Source organism: Aythya ferina, assembly GCF_964211825.1.
Source record: "Aythya ferina genome assembly, chromosome: 1".
Classification (NCBI taxonomy): Eukaryota; Metazoa; Chordata; class Aves; order Anseriformes; family Anatidae; genus Aythya; species Aythya ferina.
Window position 1 is genome coordinate 187,659,573 of NC_140296.1, and position 16,035 is coordinate 187,675,607.

A 16,035-nucleotide genomic window follows, 5' to 3' on the forward strand; every position below is an offset into this window, starting at 1 on the left:
TGGGAAATCTCTTGCAAAGTTCATATGCTGCTCAGACTTGAAATAAAGTAGGTATTAGAGTGTGTGCTGACAGTCTTTCTTGGTTCCACAGTGTAACTATTTAACTTATGTTTTTGCAGTTGAGCTGCTACTATAGAAAATTGAGGCCAACTAACTTCCAGGCCAGAGTAATTTGAGACAACGTTACTCCGGCTTGCCCAGTTTCCACTGTTACAAAAATGCATTTATATGGATACAGCTGCCTAAAAACAAAGTTTGGTCTTGGCCAGGTCTCTCAGACTCTGTAACAAATGTGGGAGCTTAGCTAAGGCACTGTCACTAGTCTCTTGACTAGCGATCAAGCAATCATGGTGATTATTTAACATGCAATAATAACAAACAGAAATGTATCATCTCAAAAAGCATGTCTTAGAGAACTATGAAATTTTAACAATGTGTTGAATGTTACTTGGAATTATATGGTTACTCTCACTGCACAATGAAAGGCATGACAACATAAGAATATGTGACAACTTTTTTTTGTAGTAGTAGTTATGACTTTCAAGAGTTTTCAATTTATAGTTGAAAACTGTACAGTAAGATAAAAAAAAAAAAAAAAGAAAATTCATTTTGTACTCTCCCACTGCACATTCCTGATTCTCTACACATTTTTCTGAATGTCTTTTTTTTTTTTTTCACATGTTCTAGTATGAAAATTTCAGCTATGGTTAAAGAAATTATCTACTTTGATTAAATCATCTCAGTTACATGAAAACCAGTCAGTGTATAGATGTATATCACACATAGAGTGTGATATAGCTGTAACTTCCTTCTGTTCTACAAAAACACACCAGAAATGTAAGAAAGCCAGTCTCAAAAATCTGAACACAACAGCTCAAAAAGACTTCTCTCAAGCAATCAGTTAATATGAAGAATAAAACAAAGAGATGGGGATGATCTGATAAGGTGACTGCAGAGGAAAGAAAGTAACTAATACCTGGGGAAGGCTCCAGACTGCCAGCTTGTGGTGGATGTCACAGTTTTGGGTGTAGTGATAGTCTAAAGATATAGATTCTGCATAAAGCATGCAATCTGAGGTGTAAGTATGTGAAAGAACATAAGCCTTTGGAAAGATGGATATTAGGAAAGCTTACACAAGGCATCTTGACAGTAAGTAACCAAAAATTTTCTTATTTAACCTCAAAGAGTATCTTCCCCCCCCCCCCCCCCCGGTTTATATATTTTTATGAACTTGTTGTCTGTTTCAGGTATAGCGAATAAACACTTTTATTTGTACTTTTAATTTAACCTGTCATGAATTAAAAGTGATCTGATACTAAATGAATGTCAAAAATTCATTTCTCAGTCCCTGGAGTAAACTGCAAAGTACCTAGCTCCCTGCTGTGTTTTGTGGAGTATCAGAAGGCTAAGAGAGCATGGTCCCAAAGAAACTGTTCAGATTCTCTGGAGAACAGGTGTTATGGACTCGGAGAAGAAGGAAATATCACTGCACTAACCGTAAGTCAATAGCTCTCTGTCATCCTCAATACAAGGGCAGGCTATAATAAAAGCCTAAAATCAGCAGGCAACTAGGTGAAAACCTGGTGTCCATTCCTACTGTGACAGACAGAACATATATATTCCTTAAATGTATCTGTTTCTCTGTCAATATGCTGTTACAAGCTATGAGAAGATTGCAGAGGTGCAGTTGCTGCAGATAGAGCTTTGTGTTCTGTGGTCTCAGAGTCTCTCCAGCCACTAAGCTTCTCATCTTAATTTGAATTTATTTTTCTTATCTGTTTATATTTTTTTCTTGGTAGTAATGGTAACAGTGATGGTGCAATGATAAGTTAATGTAGTTCTGTCTTCCTGAATGTGTATGCTACTGGAGATAGTTAATGTTATAATGGTATACTGGTAATACCAGTGGTGGGAGCAATAACCATTTTGCTGCTATTACTTGGTTTTAGCAGAATTTAACAGCAAACCTCTTCTTACTCAGTAACAGAAACAAACTTATCACTCAAACCTTTAGCTTCACCTCAAATGCCTCGTGTATTGGTAGTGCATTTTCCGTATGAAATCGTTAAGACAAAAACTGTCTTAAATAATACTTCTTAAATCAAGCATAAAGATTCGGTGCCTCTTGTATGCACTGCGATAACTTATTAAATAAAATGATTTATTTTTCTTGTATAGACTCCAGCCTCTTCCAGGACCCTGTGTAGACAGTGCCAACTTAAAATCAAAACCTTAAAATAAAGGTCAGAAGTACTAAATTTGGATGTCCAATTTAGTATCACAAGGGTATGGTTTCTAAGAACACTTAACATAGGAGAGTATTTATATATTTAGCATACATACCCCATTAACTTCAGCAGGCACTTGGCTCTGCTCATCATATCCAAGGTGTCAAGCTTGATGCTCAGAAAAGAAAGAATGAACAATTATGCAGTGGTTCTGAGCAAGTTTAAACAGTGTTTGCTGCCAAAGCCATGATGCCTTTGTGCTTTTATATTAATTACCTCATTTGTCACAAACAACTGTCTAATCTCTGTTTTTTTGTCCTGGATTTATAGCACATTAGGAGTGTATGTTGGTAATTTTGGTGTGGAGTTGTGCATATGACAGGAAGTTCAGAGGATTTATTCATATTTAATCTTTGTGTGGAATGAGGATGATGCTGGAATATCTGGAGTCCTATGAGGAGTGATCACATTGAAGATCCTACTTTTTTTTTTTTAAGATTCATTTTGCTTTATGAGGCCATATTATATATTAGAACTGATTTATATATATGTGATTTTGGAAGATCTCTATCATCCAGCACCAGGCACTGGCCAAGGTCGCCAGTTCTGAGATAAGGCAAAGAAAACCTACACAGGGCTCATTACTGCTTGCTTGTTATCTGATACATACAAGTAGGGTTTCTGTGATCAGGGGACATCTTTTCTCTGGACTCTTTCTGAAGGTATGAGCTATATCTGTTTTTCCTGTTTGTTTATTTTTTTGGTGGATATCATGCATTCAGAATCTTGCTCCTGATTTATTTTTTCACTTCCACAAGGTGATGTCACCTTGCTTTGTTGTCTTTCCTCATGTAAATGAGGAGACAAGGTTTTAATTCTAAATGAGCCCATCTATTCTGGGATTACTTCTGCAGTAAATGACTGGGGATTCCAACAGTAAGGCTTCCTCTGCTATATATCATCTTAATCATCTGCAGACCAGGTCTGTCCTTGAGAATGAATGAGGAAGAGGTAGTAAAGTAATTAAGGCTGGATTTGTTTCATCGCTGATTGAATTTTAATTTAATTATACCAGAGCTGAAGTATTAACTAGGTGTAAACACTGGATTCTTTCTCAGAGATGCACCTTTGTGAGTGATCTAACTAGGAAAAAAAAAACCTCGAAATTTGTGTTTTATTAGATATTAAGAGTTACAAGTTCTGATACTGACAGCAAGAAATTGGAAATTCCTTGGAAGTCTCCTAAGTGATTTAATACATAAAGTGCATAAGTTATTAACCTTTTCCTGATCCCTTCCATAAAGTTTATCAGAGAAAATAAAAATGTGTTTCTAGTAATATTGTTTACATGCCAGCTTAAGCAGTTGCCTGAATTCAAGTTGAAAGAAAAATCTTCTGAAACCCAAACCTGATGAGGAGAACAACTACAGGAAGAAGATATAAACTACTGAAAATGATGTTTGATTTGAAAAATCCATTGTGTGACAAGTACTTTTGTGGAGAGCAATCCCCCTCTCTCTTCCTCCCCCCCCCCTTTGTGGCTGCTTTTTGACACAAATTTTCAGTTCAAATAATTTAATTTGTTTCATTAACCTTCTATAAATAGTCTTCATCTGCTGAGTTCCTCAGGACATCTTGGGGGAAAAAAGAAAGTCAAAATACAATGTAAATTGTTTAGCCACAGTGGCTGTAGTTCTTTGCTCTGTAAGTACGATATATTTAGAACTTTTCACATAGCAATTATTGTTTTGCTCTTTGATTCCCACCCATTACCGCTGACATTTTCTCTTTGCCCATAACTTGGCTCAGTTACTTATTCTATGTGAATTGACACAGACATTCCCATTCTAAACATGCAGCTTCTTTTGTCAGCTTAAGCTAATGATGCCTAATAATTAGGAACACTAAAGGGGCACTCAGACCCTGGGTTTACTTTCCTGCTGCCTTCCTTGCCCTGGCAATCATGTTTGTCTGATTGTGCAGTGAGGCAGTTCAGAGGACTAAACAGAAAATCAACAGGCTAAACAGTGAAGGGTTATTATAATGGCAATTACCATTTGGCAGGGATAGCTTCCCATAAAGGCTTCTGCAGGTGGAGTTACCATACAGAACATATTAAAGGTGCCAATCTGTAAGCACTAGGAATTGAATAATTAATGCCAAAGAGGCAATGACGGGAGAGAAGGGGAATAATACTTCCTTGTTTAAGGCTCTGTCTGCTCTTTTGTAAACAACATCATTAGATATGAGTCCAAACAACTGCTCAAATGTTTTTTTTGTTTTGTTTTTTAATCAGCTTAAGAAGAAATACTAAGACATATAGCTTTATTTCTGACCTGCTTCTGAGCTTTTGAATCTTCTTACCTCACAACAATCCTGAAATTTCAGCAATGTGGTTGACATAAGTTCTATGGCTATATATATTGAATCACCAAGGATACATTCATTGTATTATCCTTTTCATTAAGCGTAGTTCCGTTTTGCTGTTTAAAAGACCTACAGGTGAGTAGATGGGTAATCTCTGTGGTTTTGGTGCAGCGTTTTGAAAAAATAGAAGTTAATTTGGGATGATTCTTTTGTGAAGTGTAACACAGATATGCTTTAACATATATTCTAATACTGTATATTTTTTGTTTGTATGTTTTTTTTTGTTGTTGTTTTTTTTTTTTTTTTTAATATTTGCAGTGCCTGTGGGGGTAATTGCAAGCCCCACCTTCCATTATGCAAAGGTTATATGCACAATCCGCAAAGAGAGCCTTATAACTGCGAAATCCCAAAGGTATGTGATGCTAAAGGATTTGGAACAGTGGAAGAGTAAGGAACGCAGGAAGTAGGTTTCTTTGTCAATTCTGCCTCTCAAAGAGCTGTTTAACTACAAAGACTACATAACTTTTCTTGAAATAGGTGACTCCAAGCAGTAGTTCATACAAATGCTTAAATGGAAATAGGGTAAGGACCTTTGCATAGCAGCTGTACAGCCTAATGACCACTCTGTCAAATGGTCTGTAAGTATTATCTATAGATAACATTCCACAGGACTGCTCAGCAGATGCAAGTCACAGAGGTATTTCTTAGCAAGCGCAGTGATGTAGCTTGAATTCTGGTGGAGCTCTGATGATAAAAGGACTCTGTCTTTATCAGTACCATAGGAGGCACTGAGAGAGACTGCAGTCTGTTTTAAAACATGTTTCAGAGAAGGCTGTTCTTTTGGATCACCATGAACTGTTCTGGAGATCTAAAGGGTCTCCTTATCAATTTTATAGAGAACCTCTTTCATTCTGAGGATGATAAAGATGGAGCATACAGAAAGTAAGAGTTAGTGAGGCCAAAAGAACCAAAATACTTTGATTCCATAGCAGTTAGTGAACAGGGGTGAACACCTATATTATTTCATCTTACCTAAGCCTTTGTCACAGTGTGGTCAAAATCTTCAGGACTGAATGAAATTAAAAAGGAAATGCATGATTCTTACTAACCAGAGAACAACGAAGATGTGCAGTAATCTTGTCGTGAAAAGACTCAATGCTTTTCTTCTGTATTTGAAGCTAAAAGGTTCTGGAATTGCCATCTAGGACTTTGGACCATATATCCTCTTCAGTCTCATATGAAGATGTTGTCTTTCTGCCAAAGTATTGATGTTATATAGGAGATGGATCAGTGATACGTGGATTTGTACTTAAATATAGCAGTTCATGGAGATCAGCCAAAAGAGGTGCAGGGACGCTACACCACCATACAGACTGAGAATGAACAGTTGTGTTTTTGTCAGCATGTTGCTGTAACATGTCTTGTGATAGAGTTGCAGCATCTTAATCACCGTGTATGCTGTCCGGGCTTCCGCAATATTTGGGAACAACCTTTTTTTAAGAACAGCTGGCCTTGCACAGTCAGGTCCCCTGAGTAAATTGCCAGCACCACAACTGATGAGGTAAGTGAAATGGAAAAGCATCCGCCTTACAGTATGTGAGAAACCACAGTAACATATGTTATCAGACATATTTTGGGGGAATATAATTATGTATTGAGTGTGAAGAAGCAAACCATATAGTGGGGAAGTGAGACTTAGGAAATTTTATGGGGACAGTTTGGTTTGCGGAATCATGTAGTGGTGTTCAATGTCTTAGCGAAGTTAGGCAGAGTTGTCGCCATGCTGGCGTGAAGACTCATGCATGCAGTTCAAAATCTATCTGGAAACTGAAAGGTTCTTATGACTTATAAAGAACATGTGGCATGGGATCTGATTCTTGCTTGTCCCTTTAGCAGCTGTCTGTTCAAAGAAGGAAAGGGATACAGAGTTCTGTCCAAAGAAGATCAGTACCACTGCCAAAAATTAAGGGCTGCAGCAAGTCCAAATTGATCTCTATTAATCTGGAACAAAGGTTTTGCTGTGCAGGTGATATACTTAAGCAATGTAGTAATGTCTCAAAGGTTGATTATGAAAGGGAAAATGAGCAGATGGATAGCATTTGAGTTTGTTTACATGATTCTTTCCTCTTGAAATGTTTGTCTTAAGAATTTGATAACTACTGCAGGTGAAAGCTGGTAAGCAGAAGATATTCCATCTGTGAAAATCTTTCTTGGAGAGTGAGTCAGCAGTGGCAACTTGAATCAAAACCTTATGCTGCTAAGCAGGAGTGTGAAGATTGTGATGGAGCGGGACCAACCCCTCCCCCCCCACATTGAGTTAGTGCCAAAAAAGGTGATGAGAGTCCTGTTGCCATCAAACTATCATGCAGAGGGCCAGTTATCTTTTTGCTTGAAACTGAACGGCATCCCATTAAAATTGTTTCCGCCTCTTCCAAAAATGGAAAGAAAACTATTTTGAGGTACTAGGTCTCAGTTGTGAGATGGAGCAGGCAACGAAACAAATCTTTGAGATTATAGAAGCATGTGCTCAGGTCTGGTCAAATATACCAGGTAATACCATACATTATTGCATTTTGAAATAATGCGAGCTAACATTACAGATATTTAACATTGAGGATTGAAGATCCTGATCTAGAAGCCTTTCATAAGGTCAATGAGAAGAGGTTTGAAAGTGTAAGGCTCCTATTACTGGACTGTGTGTCAGGCCTGCTCTGATCTTTGTGCCATTGCTGTGAAACACTGTATCAAGGAATTGCATGCATTTTGTGCCAGAGCCTGGGCAGTCCGTAGTAAAAAATCATACCTTCTTCCTGAGGTTAATTGCAAGGATCCAGAGCCCTGATGAACCCTGCCTCTAAGTTAGTAATTTGAAGTGGATTTACTGTCTTTAGTATGGGCACTAGGAAATGAAGCTTAGCAGTTCTTTGAAACTCTGCAGAGAATCTGAGGAGCACAGAGGCCTTTCTGTGTTACGCTAAAATAGATCAGAAGCCTCTCATTTCAAATCAGTTGGGAGATCAGATCCTGGCACTGTAACACATTGTCATGATTGATTCAGACTGTGCTATGAGTCCTTGGTCAACAGGTCGTGGGAATCAATGATGCTGCCAATGTCTTTATAATGAAATGACTTTTGAACTACCACTTCCTCTTTTTATCAGCGTGAAGTTTAAGACATTACACTTTACGGATGGGGTGTTTTTACCAAATGTGCCTTGTGCACAGGGCAGGCAGAGCTGGAAGATGAATCTCAACAAAGTCACGTAAGTAGAGCTTACCAGAGAATGAAACATGAGATTAAACTGCAAAAAGATGGTTAAATGGTACAAATACATGTATGGAATGCTGCATTATTGAAGGCATGTGCTGCAGTCCACCTGGCAGGAAAAAAAAAAAGGAAGAGTGCCAGACTTACTTGCGCATCAGACACAGGGGAGTATGAACACCATCAAGCTCTGTGGAAAACTTGTCTCCAGTTATAAAGTGCTTGCACAGCTGCAGGACAGATACATATGTGGATTATCAGTTAAAAGATGAAACAACATGGTTTTTATCATAAAAGGGATTTTATTATATTCATTATTAGTTTCTTGACAATATTTGTAATTTCTAGTCATTTTTACTGCTTGACTGTACACTAACATATATGATTTAGTACGCTGCTTCCTCTTTGGTATCCGTCACAAGCTGAATTCTATATTAATTTAAATCAACGTCTTGTAAGGCTTCTGAGACTGATGGTATGACCATCTAACCAGAGAGTAATTCCTTATAAGCAGTACACAGATGACCTGTATAGTTAACATGCTTTTTTTTTGAAGTCAGAAGTTGAAGTTACTGTGCCAATGTGATCCTACAGATCTGCTTTTGCAGGGAGCGCAGTGCACAAATGTTACCTGTTTTAATACCCTCTGCTTTGCTAGAGAGCAGCCTGCTTGTATGGTCCTTGGGGGGGGGAAGGAAGCGAGACGGAAAGTACTTATATTGCTTGTTGAACAAGATTTCTTTAGCTAAGTTACTTGAGCTGTTAGGACCTTACTTCACTTTTTGCAAGTAATGACAGGTGTATCTATACCTGATTTCCTAGCCATAAATCTGTTGGTGGAGTAACTGCTGGTTGAGGCAAAGGATTCTGGCAAATATATATTTAAAAAAAAAAAAAAGTTATAAAAGAGTTATGAAGTTGTTTTGAAGAAAGAAAAGGGTTGCAGATGGGCAAAGAGCGCCACACCTACTCTTTGCTGTTTTTCACTGCACGCAGGACTCTGTGTGATAGGCAAAGACAAGTGTTTCCCTCAGACAGGGCTAGCTCAGAAGTTTTTGAAGCATGTGGGTGCAGCTGTCCCACGGAAACACACAGTAAACTCCTCCAGATCTCGAACATGGCTGTCTAAAAATAATACTCCACAAAGGCTGTCCTTTGCGCAGGGAGCTAGAAACAACCCGTTTTTTGCCCGCTCAAAACGTAGAGGCCGATCCCAGTTACTCAAAAGCAGAAGCACGACCCGGAGGCGACGTAAGAGCGAACTTCCAAGCGAAGTCGCTAAGCTCGAGCTTGGACTTTGCCCGCAGAAATAATAAATCGCAGTTCCGCGCAGCTCCCAGCCCCGGTTTTGCAGTGAAGCAGCCCTCCCCCGTTCCGCCCCCCCCACACACCCTGTTCGCCCGGGTTTAAATCCCCCCGCGCTGAGGCATTTCCGTGCCCCCTCTCCCTGCCGGGCCGGAGCCTTCCCGCCCTGTCCCCTGAGGCGCGGCCCGGCGCTGCCTCCGCCATCGAGGGGCGGGCGGGCAGCGGCGCGCAGGCTCCGCCCGGCGGCGGCGGCAGCAGCGGCGGGTCTGGGCGGTGCCTGGCGCCCTCCCGTCCCTTCCCTCTCCCTCCTTCCCTCCCTCTCTCCCTCCTTCCCTCCCCCCCGTCGGCGCAGCGCTGTGGTGAAGCCGCATTGTTTGTGCCGAGGGGGGAGGGGAGCCGCTCAGCCCCGGGAGCCGAGCGCCGAAGCCCGCAGCCGGAGCGCGACCCGCGCCGCGCCTCACGAATGCGCCCGGACCGGCCGCAGCAGCAGCAGCAGCAGCAGCCCCGCAGCCAGCGCCGGGCCGCCGCCGCGGGCAGCGCCGCCCTCTCAGCGCCCGCCGCCGCGGGAGCGGGCGGCAGCGGCAGCAGCAGCAGCAGCAGCGGCGGGAGCTCCGCCATTAGGGCGGCAGAGGCGGAGCGGGAGGTCTGTCAGCCGCGCCTCGGCGGCTCCCACAGCGTGAGTGAAGCCGGAGCAGGGCGGCGGAGGGCGGCGGGGCCCGCCGACCACCGGCCCGGGAGGGAGGGTGGGCGGGTGGGAAGGGAGGAAGGAAGGGAAGGGCCGGGCCGGGCCCGGCGGCGGCGGCGGTGGTCGGGGAAGGCTGCGCGGGGGGGAAGCGGAGCGCGGCGGTCTGGGGGAGGGCGCCGCTCGGGCTGTTTTGTCAGCCGCCATCTTGGTGGGCCGAGTATTTTCGCGGAGGGGAGGGAGGGCGGGAGGGAGGCGGCTGTTGGGAAGGGCCGGGAGGTGATGGGCCCGGGCAGGAACCATCCTCCCGGGGGCGGAGGGGGGGAGGCGGGAAGGGAGGAGGGGGGGGGGGGGGGAATGCCGGGGCCGGGCAGGAACCATCGGGCGCGGAGGGGGGCGTGCGCGCTGGAGGCTCCCTGGGCGTGGGCAGGAAGTGGCCGCGCAGGAGCCGCCGGGGGCGGGGCCTGAGGGAGGGGGCGGGGCCTGAGGGGTTGGGGGGCGAGATGGCGCCGGGGGTCGGGAGGCCTTGGGGGGGCTGAGGGGGGGGGGGCGTCGCGTTGCGGCAGCCCCGGCGGTCACCGCAGCGGCCTCGGCGAGGCCGAGCCGCCTCCCCCTGTCTTCCTCAGCCTCCTCTGCCCGCCCCTGTCCTCCTCAGTCTCCCCCGAGGGGAAACGCTCCCGCTCCGAGGCCGTGGGTGGTGCCCCCCTCCCCCCCCCCAGCGGCGTTCGCCTGCCCTGCCTCATGGTGTGGGGCTGAGCGGCGCCCCGGGGCGCGCTGCGTCCGATGGCCCCTTGGGAACGGTGGGGCCCGGTCCACCGAGCGGGGCGGTTAGGGCGGAGGTAACCGGGACCGAGGCTGTGAGAGGAGTTTGTGAGCAAGGGCTGCGTTGTGGTGCTCTCCTGCTGGTGATCCCGCGCCTCCTGCCGCCCTCACAGACAGCTGTCTTCGTGCGCTTGTGCTGTGGCGGGGCAAGCTGGCTGCTGGCGCCTCTTCCCAAGCAGCTGAGGTAATTCCGAGAGGGAAGAGCTGCAAACTTTCCTGTCTGACCTCCTACACTCTTCGACTTGTTGAAAGAGGCAGAAAAGTTGTGGCAGAAGTATATTGAAATTACTCTGCTAAAAGCGTGATGTTGCTTTTTCAATATCGACTGGAAACTGGTGGCATAGTTCACTGCTTTTCAAAGTTACGTGCGTAGTCTTCATTCCTGGGGGCCTGCGGGACACTGTAGAGGGAGAGGGAAGAGAGGTGTCTGATAATTAACCAGGAAAAGCAAACCAAAAGCCGGTCATGAATTTGTTATGTAGAAACCCAGTCTTCCTCTGGAATATTTATGGGACACTTGCAAATAGAAGACTTGTGAGGGCAACAAAACAAAGCTACTGCTGCTTTGGCTCCTGGAGTGCTGAGGTTATTCACACTTAAGTTTCAGTGAAATTATGCCAGATTAGTGCCAATTCCAGATCTGTGTTCACTGCGTTATATGTGTAGGGTATCCATTGTACCAGCAAATCATAATTTGCTTCATGATTGAGCTTTATGTACAGTTGAATACTACAAGGAAGGTGCTTAGATGTTAGCTCAGCCACTGTTTAGCACTGATTCATACAGTTTGACGTTTCTGGCAGTAGTCCTTGGTGAGAATGCACGTGCTTCAAAATAGTTTCTTCCTCTTGTTGTCTGTTTGCAGCAGTGCCTAAGAATTTCAGGAAGATAGGTGTAGAGAGATTGGAAATTATTATTATAGTACTGTAATACTGGGTTAGGTTAGATAATTAAATGTGGACAAGTAGCACAATTTTTGATTCTGAAGGCTACCTCCCATGTCTCCCTCAGTAGTTTGTTCAGAACACTGGCTGTCTTCATGAATATCTTGGCTGGTTATGTATCTGTTCATAATTGTAGGAAGAGAGATTTAAAGAGAAAACACAGACCTTTACATCTAGACAAAATTGTGCAATTGTGTGAGATGAACATAACTAAATGATCAGGGTTTTGTTATTTGTTTGTTTTTATTGGTGACTAAATTCAAGACAAGTATCAAAAAATACCATAAAATGAAACCATACTGATCTGTAGTAGGTTGCTGTACACTGACACATCATGTACTAGCTATAAAAATCTCTCATATTTGTTCACGTTAATAAACAAATCAGGGTCATGGTGATATCTTTGGCCTCTGAATCACAAAATCTATTGTGAAACTGTGGGAACTAACTTCTAATTGCAGTTAAATTATCCGTATGTCTGTTTCTAGTTAGTGGGCCTTCTGTAACAGCATTAGTGGTATAAACTTCTGGAGTTAAGAAATAGGTCTAATTTAATCCTATGTTATTTAACAGATTTAGATTATTAAATATTTCTCCAAACTTGTTTGAAGAGGTGGAACCTTTTTTATTCTTCCATTATTTATAAAGAGCAGATCAGAGGTGTGTGATGATTAAACATTGACTGTTGTCTGGTTTTGAGCTTGTGCTATAAAAACAAGTAATAAGAATTAAGGAATATCTGTGTAAAAGTCAGATCTGTGAGTAATACGCTTAATCTTTACATGAATAATAAGGGTAGCTTAGATTCATCTTTTTAATTTCTCTTTGGGAAACCAAGGTCAGTTTGTGATAGCAGATAGATAAGACCCTCTCAAGAGCTGCTTTTAACACTTGTTGCCTAAATTGTCTAGTCTTCCCTTAAAATGAATTCCTTCGGGACTTTGAAGGTGGATTTCTTGAAATTGGTGTCAGACAACAAAAGCAAAAGGCAGGCTGCACAGGATGTTTTGTGTATTAATTGTTCCAGGCTTTGCTATTTTCTTCATAAAATAGCTACAGTGCTTTGTGACAATAACTGTGCTCTGATCTCTGTAATTGTCTGCTCTTTTGGCAATACGTGCTGATGCTAGCTGAGTTATTTTAACTAATAGGTGACACTGACATGAATTTGTTAGTGTCGCAGTATTTCTGTCTGTTCAGAATTAAAATAGGAGGCCCTAATAATACTTTAAGCAGGTGATTAAAGATCAAGAGTTGTTTTTTTTTTCTGTACCTGAGGTTGAAGTTTGCTTTATTAATGATTTATTAGGAAGGGGAGTAAAAGAACTTTTAAGCTTGAGGTTATTGGTTGGTTCTGTAATAGTGTTCAGCCTTTCTTTTTTGTGGGGGGGTGGGAAGGGAATGTGTCATATAGAGTGTAAGCATGGAAGCTGTTAATGAGAATTTCTGTAGCCAAAATGCATTCCTGTTCTAGTCACGGTGCTTCATGCTAGGGAAAAAAAAGTCTATTATTTTTTTTTTTGGTATGTTGTGTGTAATGGGTGCTGATCTTGTTCCAGCAGCTGATAAACTTGGAAATTATGTCATTTATAAAGAGCTTGGGCTTGAATTTAAAGACAGGGAGATACTTGCCTACTCCAGTTGCTGAGGAGAACTCTTGAAGAATGGATTGAGGGACAAGGGTTTGAGGGATGCGTGCACGCACAGATGCACCCAGTGTGTACTCAGAGCCTAAGTCAAATTACAAGCGGAATATTTCATAACTGCAGCCCATACTTCACTGTATCAGTCACTGCAAGTTTAATTGTGTTCTTGTCATTTCGAGCATCTCTTTTGTATTCAAAAGTTTTGGTGCTGACTGGGATTCAGCCTGCTACTATGGGAGTTATGTAAAACAGTAAAATGTGTGTTGATGCTGGTAACTTTGTGGCCATGGCAATGATGTGATTCTCAGATACAATGCTTTTAGAACCCTTTCTGTGGGTAAGTATAGTAAGGTAAAGAATAATAGGTTCATGAAGAATTTTAAAAAAAAAAAAAAAAAAAAGGCTGTCAAACTTGGAGGTATATATGTTTTTCTAGCTGTAAGCATAGGTGTACTAACTGAGCTGTTAATGTATTTCAAACTGCACTGGATACAGTTGTGGGAAAAACTTTCAGGATTATGTTAGTACTTTCAGATGGGAGACCTAGAGGAAAAAAATCTGAAAAATCTGAAGCTCAGGGGAAAAAAAAAAAAGAAACTGCATTTTTAATTGCAATTCTAGTTACTCAGCAATTTTAAGAAAATCTTTAATACAGTAATTCCAATGTAACAGCTCTATTATTTTTCTGTGGCATTTCTGATTCTTTTTTTCTTATGCAGAGTTGTTCCCGTTAGCTCTTCTGCAGCATTTTTATTATGGATTTTATATAGCTGTGTTTACTTAGAGAAGCTAGCATTTAGGAGATCATTTTATCATCAAGTTACTTTGTTCAAGCCTGAGCAGTCTTATAAACCAAGGGTGAGAAGCATTTTTCTGTTGTTGCTAGTTTTTTTCTTCTAATTGGATAGGTGGTTTGGGAGCCATAGGACTTAAGTTATTTCTTTTAGTATAATAAAACTAACATTTTCAAGTCATTTTTCAGAGTTCATAGTTTTAACTGTTGCTCTCGTTCTAGGTAAACATTACCAAATGAGGAGAAAAGGAAGATGCCATCGAGTATCGGCAGCAAGGCATTCTTCTTCCCCATGCAGTATTAAGCACTCCCCTACACGAGAAACCTTGACGTACGCTCAAGCTCAAAGAATGGTTGAAATAGAAATTGAAGGTCGCCTGCATAGGATCAGTATCTTTGATCCTTTAGAGATTATATTAGAAGATGATCTTACAGCCCAGGAAATGAGTGAATGCAACAGCAATAAGGAAAATAGTGAAAGACCACCAGTTTGTCTAAGAAGCAAACGGCATAAAAATAACAAAGTGAAAAAGAAAAATGAAGTTCTTCCGAGCTCACACGGTATACCTGCTACAACAACTCCTCTTCCAGAACCAAAAGTACGGATTGTTGAATACAGTCCCCCTTCAGCTCCTCGGAGACCTCCAGTTTATTACAAATTCATTGAGAAGTCAGCAGAAGAACTTGATAATGAAGTTGAGTATGACATGGATGAGGAAGATTATGCGTGGTTAGAAATAATAAATGAAAAGCGGAAAAGTGATGGAGTGTCAGTTGTTTCACAAAACATGTTTGAATTCCTTATGGATAGGTTTGAAAAGGAGTCTTATTGTGAGAACCAAAAACAGGGTGATCATCAGTCTTTAATTGATGAAGATGCGGTGTGTTGTATATGCATGGATGGTGAATGTCAGAACAGCAATGTAATCCTGTTTTGTGATATGTGTAATTTAGCAGTACATCAGGAATGCTATGGGGTGCCATATATACCTGAGGGTCAGTGGCTCTGCAGACACTGTCTGCAGTCCCGTTCTCGGCCTGTAGACTGTGTGCTGTGCCCAAACAAGGGAGGTGCCTTTAAAAAGACTGATGATGATCGCTGGGGACATGTTGTGTGTGCTTTGTGGATTCCAGAAGTTGGATTTGCCAATACAGTTTTTATCGAGCCAATTGATGGTGTCAGGAACATTCCCCCGGCCAGATGGAAGTTAACATGCTACCTCTGTAAACAGAAAGGTGTTGGTGCCTGCATCCAGTGCCACAAAGCAAACTGCTATACTGCATTCCATGTGACGTGTGCTCAAAAAGCTGGTCTATATATGAAAATGGAACCTGTGAAAGAACTAACTGGCAGTGGGACAACGTTCTCTGTAAAAAAGACTGCCTATTGTGATGTACATACTCCACCAGGTTGCATACGGAGACCTCTAAATATTTATGGAGAAGCTGAAATCAAAAACGGTGTTTGTAGGAAGGAGGGATCAGTCAGAACTGCTAGGTCTACATCAAAAGTCAGAAAAAAGACAAAAAAGGCCAAGAAAACAGTGGTTGAACCCTGTACAGTTATGCCAACAGTATCTGCTCCTTATATCCCCCCCCAGAGGTAAGCAAACCATCCAAGTGAGAGAAACCTTTATGTATTTACCTGTTTAATCTTAAGCCAATGCTTTTAGATACTGACTTAAAGCCTTTGTATGTTTCTTCTATGTCTTCCTTAAAGGCTGTATTCAGAGTGAACGATGTACCTTGTACTTTAGTGAAATTGCATTAAAAATGCAGTAACTTCTTTAGATAAGTTAGTAAGTGGTCTGACTTCTTGAATTCAGAAACTTTTTTTTTGTCAGACCAAATGATGTTGTGTGTGCAGTTGTCTGCTGTACTTTTGAAAATTATCCACTGAATTCAAAATCGCTTGTGTAGTTGACATTCATTTTAAAAAGCCAAGCTCAAGGTTAAATGTATTCATAATTTGGGAATCTGAAC

The 16,035-nt window shown here is 42.1% G+C and overlaps 2 protein-coding genes across 7 annotated transcripts in view; one reads left to right on the plus strand and one right to left on the minus strand.

Moving 5' to 3' along the window:
• Positions 1 to 4,975: 4,975 nt before the first annotated feature.
• On the minus strand, positions 4,976 to 9,783 carry LOC311423832 (uncharacterized protein; the record flags this gene model as incomplete). Its single annotated transcript, XM_084498319.1, has 2 exons — positions 4,976 to 8,090; positions 9,252 to 9,783. The coding sequence occupies 2 exons, from the start codon at positions 9,781 to 9,783 to the stop codon at positions 8,044 to 8,046; spliced, it is 579 nt and encodes a 192-aa protein (XP_084354445.1). The 3' UTR covers positions 4,976 to 8,043.
• BRD1 (bromodomain containing 1) overlaps positions 9,478 to 16,035 on the plus strand; it is a 59,823-nt gene continuing 53,265 nt past the window's right edge. For 2 of the 6 annotated variants that reach the window (XM_084498289.1, XM_084498290.1), the window contains exons 1-2: positions 9,490 to 9,841; positions 14,275 to 15,655. In XM_084498289.1, coding sequence (XP_084354415.1) covers positions 14,289 to 15,655 — 1,367 coding nt within the window. In that variant the 5' untranslated portion in view covers positions 9,490 to 9,841; positions 14,275 to 14,288. Of the gene's footprint in view, positions 9,842 to 10,416; positions 10,854 to 14,274; positions 15,656 to 16,035 lie in introns of those variants that run through there. The other 4 variants (XR_014685910.1, XM_084498287.1, XM_084498288.1 and 1 more) reach the window with 4 other exon arrangements.